General features: G+C 42.4%; 1 protein-coding gene across 2 annotated transcripts in view; it reads left to right on the top strand.

Moving 5' to 3' along the window:
- The window catches only part of SNTG2 (syntrophin gamma 2), a 272,584-nt gene that overhangs the window by 146,342 nt on the left and 112,836 nt on the right, over positions 1 to 13,406 (top strand). For both annotated transcript variants that reach the window (XM_066640310.1, XM_066640309.1), the window contains exon 6: positions 87 to 128. In XM_066640310.1, coding sequence (XP_066496407.1) covers positions 87 to 128 — 42 coding nt within the window. The remainder of the gene's footprint in view (positions 1 to 86; positions 129 to 13,406) is intronic.

Below are 13,406 nucleotides of genomic sequence, written 5' to 3'. Positions count from 1 at the left end.
ATTCAATTATGTAACTGTTTTAAAGCTCATATTAAAATCAAATTTTAATCTGATATTTCAAGTAACCTTTTTGGTGACATTTTTAGGTTAATGGCATAAATGTAGAAGGTGCTACCCATGAAGAAGTGGTAAGTTCCAAATCTTCCATATTCGCATTTCTGCTTGTGATATTATTTGCTGTGTCCTTGGTGTTTAATTTTCAGTGCACTGTTCAAACACAAAACCACTAGGTGGTTTAATAATTTACACAGAAGCAGTTTATTTAAAGGACGTATATACCTCTTTTCAACTCAAAGCAGCTCACATATGTTCACTGTTGGTGGTGCTGTTCACATGGTGGATGAACAGGTGCACAACTCTCCTTTTCAGTGCTACCATTACATAACCATTACATATGTAAGGTACATACCAACATAACCTTACATGTTATGTAATGGTAGATACATAGCCTGGTAGATGTAATGATAGATACATAACATCCACATGGTCCCAGATTTATGCAGTTTTTCTAAGGATGCAACTGAGCATGACATTGGGAAATCCATTATTAGTTTTCCCTCTGTTTTGTTAAACTTTAATAGGAGCTTCAGGAGAGACCCAAATTCCACCAGAACTGCAGCAAGGGAGAGATCAGTTAAATCCTTTTCCTGTGCTGTTTCCCCAAAGAAAATCCTCCTAACATTGCTATTTGCTCGATGGGGCAAATCAAACCAAACATACAAGTTACCTTCGTCCTGTATGTAAGAATCCTTTAAGCTGGAAAGGAGAATGTTTTCATCAATGAAAGATCCCAATGAGTTCCTAATGGTAGTAGGGATTGGACTCATGAATGCACCTAAAGGTGTCCATCTTCTGAGGCTAATACTCTCTCCAGTTCTTAAATTGTACAACAGATTAACGTTCCCCTTGCAGCTTACCCGATTTTTTGAGGGATGGACACAGGGAGCATTGACTGTGGTTAAAGGGAAGCAAATACTAGTCTGCTTTCCTCCCTACAACATTACTCTGGCAGCTGAGGGATCGTGCACAGCTCAGACAATGTCACTATTATCCAGCAGCGTGAAGGCAGCATGTATGGATACTGCTTAGCCCATATTGAGTTCTACATTTTACTGATATTGAGGCTGATGTTCTACTTAGACCCTGCCAGAGTATAACAACCTTTTAGCAGCATAATCAATAAGAAAGCACTGCCTTCTCCATTCACATTTGGTTCACCACCAAGTATATATATCTAAAACTAGTATTATTGCAACAGCAGTTCTATTGGTTTTTTTTTAACTTCACCTGCTTTCATGATGTCTTTTGTAGTAGCATCTTTTCATAAATATTTATTTTCATATTTTCATTTCTTATTTCAGTAAGAATTGTAGGATACTCTTGAAGGCAAACCTTCTGGTTTCTCTTCTGATACAATTGTTTTCTTATTTTAAGTGCATTCATTCTGTAGAATCCAAGAATATTGCAAAGGCTGTCTTGATCTGCGATGCTCAGGCTATGCTTTCTGGTACAAGGAAACTAAATATATGCATTTTCATATGCTGCCTGTTGCAAACTGTTAAAAAAAAGATTGCAGGGCTTTGCTGGAATTTCTTTTTGGATTGAATATTGTCTGCCACTGCTTTGGTATCTATTAATATTATTCTGAGGGGGCAAAATTACACTGCATGACATCGCGCTGCAAAAGGGATTAAAGGAAATCCAATAGGAGCATTCTGCTGCAAATCACTTCACTTGACATGGTAAGCACTTAATAACTTAACAAAAGTCATGCCAAATTCATGATAATTTTTGTCACATTAGAAGAAGCTAAAATCATTACAGTGGCTATTAGCAAGAATTTAATTTGAAACATTACATGCAATGTACTTTTATTGCCCAACTGACTTGAATGTTTTGTGTTTTTTTTGTTTTTTTTTTGTGAAATAGGACAATTAATGTAAAACAAAATTTCCTTTCTCTCAGGTGCTTATTGTTAAAATAGCTAATGAAAAGGAAGGGGGCAGTGGGGACATGATGACTGTGCTGGCAAGTGTGAGGCTGTGCAATAGGAAAAACTGGTTCTCGGCCTAAGCAATAGAAGGCTTCTACGCTTGTAGCTTTCCTGCTTTCGTTTTCTAAAGGCCAAAGTCACCCATGGTGCAAGACAAACATAGTACTATCCACATATTTTAAGAAGGTTTGTGCCTAGTTGTCACAAGTGTTGTTGTAGGGACACTATTTCTATAATTGAGTGTTTTAAATAATTCTGGTGAAACATCTTATTTCCCCCCATTTTTTTCACCTGTCTTATGATGCCTCAATGTCCTCCAGACATTGGTGATGAGACACCTTGAGGAGGTAACCACTAACACCCTCCCATTGCCCTCATTGCTGTCCTTTGTTCAAAGCTGACCCAAAGATAATGCAGACCTGCCTCCAAATGCAGTTGTCCTGGTCTAAGTGTTGGATCTTAGGTGGGTTGGCAGCCTGGGGTGTGAAAGCTTGAGATGTCAGTAAATGGAGATGGGGAATACATCTCGTTTAGCTGCCTCAGTATTTGTTTCTTTTTAGCTTGCCTTGTAATCTCCTTGCAATCTTTTGTCTCCTTTTTTGCATTTTGACATAAGATCCTTGTCTTGTTCTTATCACCTGCAGTTATCTCCCTTTGATGTCAAAGCTATGTAACCCCCTTTTAGTCAACACCTTATATTTGTACTGATTTTCCTGTCTGATCCAAGGTCAGTCAGGAAGGAGTGGCACCACCATCCCTCTCCCACCATCACATTTTGCTACTGTTTACTGTTGAGTTTTAAGGGAAATCCCCAGGATTTGGAGGCTCTCTGTTCAGCTGAGAAAGGGTCTTTTCTGTGGTGGTCTCTTTCTGTCTGGGTTCCTAAGTGGTAGTGACTTAACTATCAGTTTACACCAGTAGGCCTAGTAAAGGAAGAGATGGGAAAAGCAGTGGGCTGTGAGTTAGGCACCAACCTCTGCTATATCCCAGTCAGCACTCCAGGTTTTCATGAATAACAATTCTGGACATTTTCTCTCTAAGAAGAAAAACCTTCATAATATATGTGGCCTGCCTATTACACAAGGCTAACATTCCAGGTTTGGTACAGCAAGCCAAAATACCTTGAATCTAAATAATATGTACTGCTTCCTTAAATAAACTAAAATAACAATACAAGAGACACGTGGGACTAAGACGAGTGAAGGCACAGCAGCTTCATTCTCCCATTTCAGGCTTGGTCCAGGACATTTAATGAGTAAGAGGAACAGTGGATGGAATTGCCTGCACTATTCTTTTTTCTTTTGGTTGTACATGTATACTTGAATTTGTACAAGTAGTGTGCATAAGATGCAGGCCAACTATATTCAGCTATTATTTCTCATGTTGTGTGTGAACGTTAAGATTCTTTCCCCCCTAAAACTGGTTTTTCAGGTGGTGCCTCTATATTCATGGATTATGTATCCTCTGATCTGGCTCAGCGTTGGTCCCCCAGACCCGCACTGAGCCAGACTAGACTCAAAGGACTCTCCAAAGGGCTTCTCTGGGCTTCAGAATGCCTTAAAAGGCATAGAAATGTTACTTTCGGTTTCCCTTGGGAAAAATGGCCTAAAATGGCCATTCTGCAGCCTGCAGCGGCTGCAGGCAGATACATATGGCCTCTATGGGCTTCAGAAAGCCCTCTGGAGGCAACCAGAGCATGGCTTCAGAGGCTTTAAGTGGCCAAAGCTGCAGATTTGCTTATCTTCTGTTTTCGGTATCTGCAGAGGGTTCCAAGACTGGATCCAAGACTTACAGACAAAAGAAACTATTTCTTTACTCAGCGTGTGGTTGGTCTGTGGAACTCCTTGCCACAGGATGTGGTGATGGCATCTGGCCTGGACGCCTTTAAAAGGGAATTGGACAAGTTTCTGGAGGAAAAATCCATTATGGGTTACAAGCCATGATGTGTATGTGCAACCTCCTGATTTTAGAAATGGGCTAATGCAGAATACCAGATGCAAGGGAGGGCACCAGGATGAGGTCTCTTGTTATCTGGTGTGCTCCCTGGGGCATTTGGTGGGCCGCTGTGAGATACAGGAAGCTGGACTAGATGGGCCTATGGCCTGATCCAGTGGGGCTGTTCTTATGTTCTTATCCCTCGCAGATAGAAAGGCCCCACCTGTATTTTGCACTCACTTGGACGCACAGATTGAATTTTCTTTAGTTCAATCATGTAGGTTCAATTGTGTGTTTGTGTGTGCATGTGTTGAAAGAAGGATTTCAAAAATTCTGTTCTGGCTGAACAAACAAGAGTACGAGGCACATTCAGTGACTGTTTAAATCTGAATGTTCCAGCAGAGAAGTTGAACAGTGATAGATCATATATTTCCAACCAAATTGCTTCTTTGCTAGTTTTGCGAGTTCACTTCAGCAAATGAAAAAGCTCAGAGTGAATCGGGATGTTTGGGGATATCTTTAGATTGAAAGTGACACTTTATCATGGGGTTACGTTTACTGAGTTTTACATCTTAACTCTCTGGTAGGTTTTGCCATTTAAACAAACAGTAGTTTTGTCCCCAAGGGATGAATTGTGATATGAACAAAAATATTTTATGTGAAGTTGTTGTCAACTTTACATCAAAATCTTATACATAGAGCAAGTCTAGACCATGAAGGGGGAAAATGTGAACTTGTACAGAATAAGCAATCACTATGCCCCAGACCAAATGTGTGAATGCTGAATACAGATCTTTACTGTTTCAAGGGGGAAGAAGGGAGATAAGCAGAACTTTGGAATGAATCATCACAATGAAAATTTGATGGTCAGGAGCTTTTCATGACACTCCCCATAGCCATGCCCCAGAATTGTGTTCAGTAGGACTTACTCCAAAATTAATTTGCCAAGGATTATAGCCTTATAGCCCGATATTATTTAACTCCCCACACATCAATGCAGCTGTGCCCCGTGGGCCATGTGCTGCATCCTGTGGGGGAATTTTGAACCTTAGAGACATAATGCCGATAATGGAGTTTTAAATATTTGATAACTCAGGGCCCAATTCTATCCAACTTTCCAGCACCGGTACAGCTGCAATGCAGCCCTGAGACCAGGAATAAGGATTCCCTTACATTAAGGAGGCCTCTATGACTTCCTCCCCACCACAGGTTGCAGTGCACAACCCATTGGCATGGCTGCACGAACACTGCAAAATTGGATAGGATTGGGCCCTCAGTCCTTCATGGTTGTCCTCCCAAAATTCAATCTTCAGGCTATTCGTAGCATGATACAAACACAGGGCTTCCTTATTACCCTGCAAGCACAAAATGTTTTCCTTCATATGAGAGAGTATTAAATAATTCTGCTGGTTCCAGGGTGGATCATAGATAAAGTCATTGAGCTTCATGGTTCACTGAGTCAAAAATTATCAGTCTATATATGTAGCATTCCCTATCTGTGAAGTTCCTTAGGAAACTGTAAGGCATCCATTAAAATGCAGGAAAATTGAATGCCAGGTGCAAGGGAGTGGTACCAGGATGCAGGTATCTTGTTGTCTTGTGTGTTCCCTGACTGATCTGGTAGACTACTGTGAGATACAGGAAGCGGGTCTAGATGGTCTTTGACCTGATCCAGTGGGGCTCTTCTTACGAACATCCCCGCTGGATCAGGCCATAGGCCCATCTAGTCCAGCTTCCTGTATCTCACAGCGGCCCACCAAATGCCCCAGGGAGCACACCAGATAACAAGAGACCTCATCCTGGTGCCCTCCCTTGCATCTGACATAGCCCATTTCTAAAATCAGGAGATTGCATATACTTAAAATTCTTTTCTCATAAAAGTTAAGCAAGCTTTGTACGATTTAAACTGAAACAATAAAAGAAAATTGTTACACATGCACAGAACTCATGCCGTCACCCCTTTCTTATTACCCCTAATAGGCAGTTTTGAGGCAGTCGTATCTTTTTTCTGTGTCAGAGGCTACTATGTCAGATCCTGTTAAAGTCAGATGTGACAATATAGCTTTGCTGTAATGCATGGACAAGGAAATATTCATGAAAACTGAAAAGAAGCCAGCAGCACAAATCTTTCTCAATGTAATATACAGTTAATGAATTCAACAGATATAGGCTAAAGAGAGTTAAGCATGCTTCAATCCTAATGAAATCAATGGCACACAATGCAGATGAAAGGTCTTGGATGTCTTTGGATTGCACCCATTACCTTATTACGTACATGCTCCCATTTTTCCATGCTAAGAGGGTTGTGCAGCTCAAACGTGAATGTGCCATAGCTCTTGATTAGCAATAAAGGTTTTAACACTCAAACTCTCACTTCAAGTTGTATGGTAACATTAAGAATTATTATTATTATTATTATTATTATTATTAACAGTATTTATATATTGCTTTTCAACTAAAAGTTCACAAAGCGGTTTACAGAGAAAAATCAAACAACTAATGGCTCCCTGTCCCAAAAGGGCTCACAATCTAAAAAGATGCAAAAAGAACACCAGCAGACAGCCACTAGAAAAGACACTGCTGGGGTGAGGTGGGCCAGTTACTCTCCCCCTGCTAAAAAGAGGAGCACCCACTTGAGAAAGTGCCTCTTACCCAATTAGCAGGGTAGCCCAATTAGCAGGGGTAATTAGGATGAAATACTTGTAAAGGAATTTGAAGAAAATATCAAACAATTCTGACTTTTAGAGCTTTCATAAATAATCTGGATAAATTTGCCAATCAAACCTTACTGTGCATGTCAGCTGTCATTTCAAATTATCTCTGTTGTCAGTTCATGCTGCAGTTGGTGGGAAGGAAGTAATGATTTTCGCGAGTGATCTCTTTTGAAACAGACAAGTTTAATCAGGTCTAATACTTTCACTAATTGTCTTCAGGCATGTGAAGCGTACTGATACTATCATAAAAAACTGAAGTGTGATTGCATGACCATCTGCACTCACTCCCCTTTGATTAATGTGTACTCATAATTTAATCCAACTGTAATCAGTTAACAGATAAGAAGTTTTAAATACACTTAAAATAATAATAATAATAATAATAATAATAATACAGGTATTTATACACCACCTTTCTTGGTCTTTATTCAAGACTTTATTCAAGGCGGTTTACATAGGCAGGCTACTTAAATCCCCATAGGGATTTTTACAATTGAAAGAAGGTTCTGTCTTTCAAGAACCACAACATTCAGATGTTTCTTTCTGATCTGGTTTCACATTCTGGCCTCCATCCTCCCACGCTCAGAGCAGAGGGATAGCTCGGCTTCAGCTTGTCAGCTGCTCCAAGATTGCACGGTGCCGGTGGCCTCGAACTGGCGACCTTGTGGATGTTATCTTCAGGCAAATGGAGGCTCTACCCTCTAGACCAGACCTCCTGCCTCCTAAAAAACATGTGGACTGCATGCACGAATGACTGGTGGCCCCACACATGCACCGACTGCTCATCAGGCTGCACCAGAGCAGGTATGGCCACAGGTGGGTCATGAGTAGTTTAGAGAAGATCAGGGGACTATTGGGGTGGGAAGCTGGCCAGGAAGGGGTCAGCTCAGGGGGTGGATGTCATGGAAGCAACACAGACCTCTTTCCCAACCTGAACCCACACCCTAAGTCTTCTTACAGCGCAATCCTATCTTGTGCTGGAACAGACAGGCCAGTAGGCCTGCATTGTATCCAGTGCAAGATTGGGGCCAGAATTAGCTCAGCCAGAGGTAAGGGGAAACTCTTACCCTTGCCCCCAGGTAAGCCACCACAGCCCCAATGGGTCTCCTCAAACCTGTGCCACCTCAGGAGGTGATGCAAGTCCGGGGAGAATGGAGTGGCTTGGAGCTGCTCCACACTGCTTGGAGAATGGGGTTGGGATCTGGCATAACTGCCGGATTCCAGCCCTGCCTCCTGCTCCTCACCTGCCTGGAACGCCCTCCACCCGCCCCGGAATGCCTCCCTCCCGCCTCCTCCCCGCCCTCCACAGACCCCTGCGTCGGCCAAGCTCAGACCTCCCTGTGCCAGCCCAGCTGATTCATGAGGAGGCACAAATGTGCTTTATGGCACGCAACCCCATGGGCCGGTGCAAGGGACTTGCACTGGCCTAGCTACTAGTTAGGATTTCGCCCTTAGACTTACACCAGCTAAATAGCTGGCATAGGTCTAAGGGGACTCATTGGTGGGCAAATATTTTTATTTACTTCTTCTGGACTGACTGGTCACCCCCCACAGGATGCAACATGCACTTTATTGGTGATGCTGCATTGTGTAAACTGGTGGAGGATTGGATTGGGGCCTAAGGGCTTTCCAGCACCAGTACAGCCCCAAAGTAAGGAAAGTAATTTCCTTACCTTGAAGAGGCCAACATTTACTGCCCCCCCCCCCCGATACAATGCACACTGGTGGCACAGCTACATTAGTTCTGGAAATTCTGAGAGGACTGGGTCCTAAATGTTGAAACTTCTCAAAAGAAGAGAAGATTGGGTAGTGTATTCAGAACTGAAAGAGGGAAAGTGCTAAAACTGATTTCAATAGGCTTTTATTTCTCTAATGTTTGCTATACTAAGTACTTGGCAGAGATTAGGAAAAGATTATACAGGCATTTTATTACTAGTAGTAGAAAAATCTGATCTTGGTTTTTGGTGAATTCCTTTCATTTTGCATACCCTGGTCTTGTTTGTTTCAATGTTGACCTCTCAGAAATAACTCACTTTCATACACCTGAGTAGCTTAGAGCTTTTTATACCACTTCACTTTGGCTAGGCATCAGAATATAGTGCATTTTCCCCTTTGCTGATATAAAAATATTTGCATAGAGAAGAGTAAGGTATTAGTTTTCAGTGGGCTTCCCTTACTATTTTGCTATTCCTTTTTTATGATGAGCATGCAGTCAGGTTTTTAGTGGGACATTTAGTGGGAGTCAGCTTGCAGCTTGCAGTCACACTTGGTGAGTGTCTTGCTTGAAAATGTTCCAGAAACAATAGGGTTTGAAAACAGTGTGGTATTTATTCCCACCTATCTTTGTGATAAGATTGCTTGCCTCATTCATCTCAATGTGAGAGTGACTCAGACTAAAAGAGTTGCCATGGTCCTCATTTGTTTTCTGATCTGAAAGCTGGAATTTTGTTTTGTTGAATTTTATACTGTGTGCTTTGTACTGCTCAGTTCCAAAGGTGCACTTACTTTCAATCACTGGAATATTTATACTGTAGATTTATGGTGTGAGTCAGAAGTGAAAGGAAGTCAATAATCCCTGGCAGATCATGGAGGGATCAATAGCTCTTAACTTATCCCTCATTCATCCCAGTATAACTATAAATGATCATGTATGAAGCAGCAAGAGAGCCTTTGTTATATTTCACTGTCAGCGTAAGGGCTTATTCCTTACAGTGTGGCTTATTCCTGCAACAGTGGGCTAATTTGTGCAAGCCTAGGTCACAGTGCACTTTGTCTTCATGCACCATTATCCTAATTTCCAGCAAGGGCGAATGGAATGACAGTGATCTTTGGATCATGGAACCTTTGGACAATTGAACATTCTGCCCATGAAAGCCTCAGTATGTATGTAGACCTTCCTCTGGTTGTCTGCTTGTTAGGCTGATGCAGACATTTGTCCTCAGCTACCCATCACTATTCTGAAACCCAATAAAAGTGCCATATGGGAGCATATGATTCTGATGTATGCAGTTAATTTCTTTAGGAAATCACTGATTAATATGTCTAATCCCTCAGAAAGGAATCACTACTCTGTCTTGATTTATAAGAAGAAAAAAATCGATTCTTCATAAACCAGAGCATATTTTACCCAATTATTAGTCAGTGCTTGAGAGCAAAATACCTCAGAAGCTGACAAGGGGAGGTGAGAACTACACTCTTGCAAGGGAATTACCAGTATTAGCAATAGGAAATGTGCTACTCCTTCTATTAGAATATTGCCCAGCATCTGTATACTGTTTCCCTTTCAAATTCCCCAAACCTTTTATAAGCATATACCCATTCTTCACCCACCTTGTTTAAAGTCTTACAGCATAGATCAGTGGTTCCCAAACATTTTTGACTAGTGGCTCCCTTGATCTAGGGGGCCATTGGCCGCAGCTCCTCTTTAGGGCTACAGTCCCATATGTTGTATAGGCAGCAAGTTTTTCGCAAGGATTCCGCTGCTTTCCTGGCTGGTTTCTGCAGCTTCCTGGGGAGCCACAGCTCACAGTTTGGAAACCACTGGCATAGATCAATGAGTTGAGTTCTAATAATATATTCACTAGCTTTAGTGAGTTGAGGTTCATCTCTTCCTAAAACACCATTATTCCTAGAAGAACACTAATAGAGATAAGAAAAACTTGAAAAATTTCACAAGCGAGTCTCAGATTAGAGTGGAACCAAAACTGAAGACAAAAGTATTATTTCTGAAGGACTCCAGAGCTTTACCCTTCCTTCCCTGGGAATGAAACTTGAAAATAACTACACATATTTTCATTCTGCCAGCAGGAAGAGGATAGCTCCTTTTGCTTGACTGCACAGAACAAATGGGATAAGGTGTCTCTTTCCACCTTAATATTTTGTAGGTAGAATAAAAAAGGCAGAAGTGCATCACCCAAAATGTAAGGAACACATTGTTCCTTAATTGCTCATTCACAGCTCATTCTTTCTTTTGGCTTTCAGATTGTCAATGATAAGGAAAAAATATCACCAACAAAAATGAAAGATTATCTATATGGAAAAGTTTAATAATGGTGATATCTACAATGCTCACATAATGTACTTGGTTGAAAAGCAATACAGGTGGAGCCTATTTATGTGCGTTAGTTCTGTTCCGTGACTCAGCACAATTATAAAAAATGTGTTGTGCTGAATTCCATAGAATTACACAAATACACTGCAGTCAGACACTTCCGGATGGAAGGAAACTAAGGCAGCTGTTCTCAATCCCTTCCCCTCCGTACTCAGCCCTCCTGTTGCCAGCTGTCCTGCTTCTTTCACAGGTGGCATGGTGAGCTTGCTTGGAAGCTTCATCCTCTGTGTCCCAGGCAGCCTCCCAACAGTGCTGCAGGTTCTTCTCGCTGCTGCCACTCCTGCAACCCTCCCAACTACCATCATGGAAATTTGTCTGCCTGGGAGCATTCTGGGACTTGCATTCCGGCTTTCTGCTCACCCTCACCTGTCTCTCCAAGGTTTCCCAAGAGCCTGCATCATGGGGGGGGGGGAATTCAGCAAACACTCCCTGGGTTTTTTAAAGCAATCCCCTCCTGCCTCCCCCTCCTGAGCCCTCCCTGTTGCCAGCTGTCCTGCTTCTTTCACAGTTGGAATGCTGAGCTTTTAAGAGTCCAGCCCTATGCATTTCTACTCAGAAGTAAGCCCCATTCCAATCAATGATTCCAACCAATGGGGCTTACTCCCAGGAAAGTGTGGAGAGGATTGTAGGCTAAATCACATGCTTTGTTTCTGGGAAGGCTTGGGGCTTCAGCAGGAGAGCCTGCAGCATGGGGGGGGGGGGGAATTTGGCAAACACTCCCTGGGTTTTTTAAAGCAATCCCCTCTGTTGCTACCACACCTGCCCCTGTGTGTGTGAGAGTGAGAGAGAGAGAGCTGCACCTCACTGCATGTGTTCTGGTTACACAGGGTTTCCGCCCCCTCTCTTCAGCCTCTTCAGCTGGCTCAGGGGCTCCAGGAATGTTACTGTTCCTTTGCAAGGGGAACCTTTTCCACGGCTCCAGGGCTATTCCCTGCCTGGGAGAGGCGGAGCCTTTTGCAGTGTTTTGGGCTGCCTGGAGCCAGCGCAGGGCAAAGGTGTGTGTGACTTTCAGTACCCCCACCTCATTATCTTTGAGACAAATCTGAAGATAAAAATCTGTGGATAAATAGGCTGCACCTGTACAGGTCCAGCCTTGTTATACATGGATTTTTAATACACGGATTTGACTCAACATGAATGCCCCTGCAAATGAAAAGGAATCTGCTGATCCCTGGAGAAAGGGAAAAATGCAACCCTTTAAAATCACAGTTTTAAAAACTGCTTTTTACTGTTGCAGAGAGATAGTCATACAAGTGATTATAGGTATAACCTAAATACCACAATTTTTCTATCTCAAAGCTGATGAGAAGGGCCCTTTAAAGGAAAACAGTCCTTTAATAATGCCAGAGAGGGCAGCTGACAACTCATCAATCATTCTCTCTGCAGGCTTCACTCCTCCCTTCCCCCTGAGCACATGAAAGAAGTGTAAATGGCAGCAATCATCACCTTCTGCATTCTTTCCCCCTTGCTGGGGCTCCTGGTGAAGGGAGGAATTGCTGCCTCCTAGTGAAGCCTAAGTGCCTGGAGAAACACTGATTGCCTCTATGTGCATTACAAAGGTCAGCAAGGCTGTTTTAAAATCCCAACAAATAGACTTTGCAAATAGACTTTGTTTTTTAAATTGATTTGCTATCCTTCTTTTTTTTGCTATCCACATGAATTCTTGGAATGGAACCCTCACAAATAATGAGACTCAACCTGTATATAAATATTCTTAATACTACTACTACTACTACTACTACTACTAATAATAATAATAATAATAATAATAATATTAATAATAATAATAATGTCTGGTGAAACAATCTTCACCTTCTCTGATCTGTTCTTTATTATTATTATTATCAGTAATCAGTATGCAGTCTGGACATGTAACATTACAATGCATCTTATGGTCCAATCCTGTCAGCCCACTGCACTGCTGCAACTCATGTTCTGGTGGTGCAGTGTGTTTATAACAGTGGTCACGAAATGTGGCCTGCATTCTTTGACAGCCAGTTGTCCCTTCATTTTCTGTTGTACTTGGAAACCTACATTGTACTTACAAAAAACATACTTGCTTGATGTTGTGTTTTAGCAGTCCAAAGTAATGATTGGTATTACAGTCAACTAACTTCTTAGTTAATTTTTAATTTCTCTTAGTATTTTTTTACTATACAGTGCCAGACCAATACTATTTTGTTTTTTTAAAACTAGTGAGTGGACTATATTCTTCTTACACCCCAATCCTATCAGGCCCTATCGCTGGCGCTGCAGGCCCATTGCAGCAATGGGTGTTGCAAATGTGCCATAAAGCACGTTTGTATCACCCCAGGAGTAACCAGCACCAGTGGGGAGGCCTGTGCTGCCCCATTGGCACCACAGAGTAACCCCTGGCCAGTGGCGTTCCTGGGGGTCTCCATGCTCAGGACAACCTCCTGTTTTCCGTCCCCCCACACCCTGTTTTTGCCCCCACCCTCTTCTCTGCCCCCCACACCTGACCCAGTGATTGATGTCATTGTCACTGCAGTTACTTCCGCGCAGCTACCTCCTCTGTTCCCCCTTTGAAAACAAGGGAGAACGGAAGAGGCAGCTGAGGCCCCGACAGAGCCTTCCGCACTACTTGTAAGCAGCGTGGAGGTCTCCATTGGAGCGGTTTGGGGCCGCTGGAAGC

Source organism: Tiliqua scincoides, chromosome 1 (genome assembly GCF_035046505.1).
Source record: "Tiliqua scincoides isolate rTilSci1 chromosome 1, rTilSci1.hap2, whole genome shotgun sequence".
Classification (NCBI taxonomy): Eukaryota; Metazoa; Chordata; class Lepidosauria; order Squamata; family Scincidae; genus Tiliqua; species Tiliqua scincoides.
Note: the sequence above shows the minus strand (reverse complement) of the source record. Positions and strands in the feature narration are given on the sequence as shown.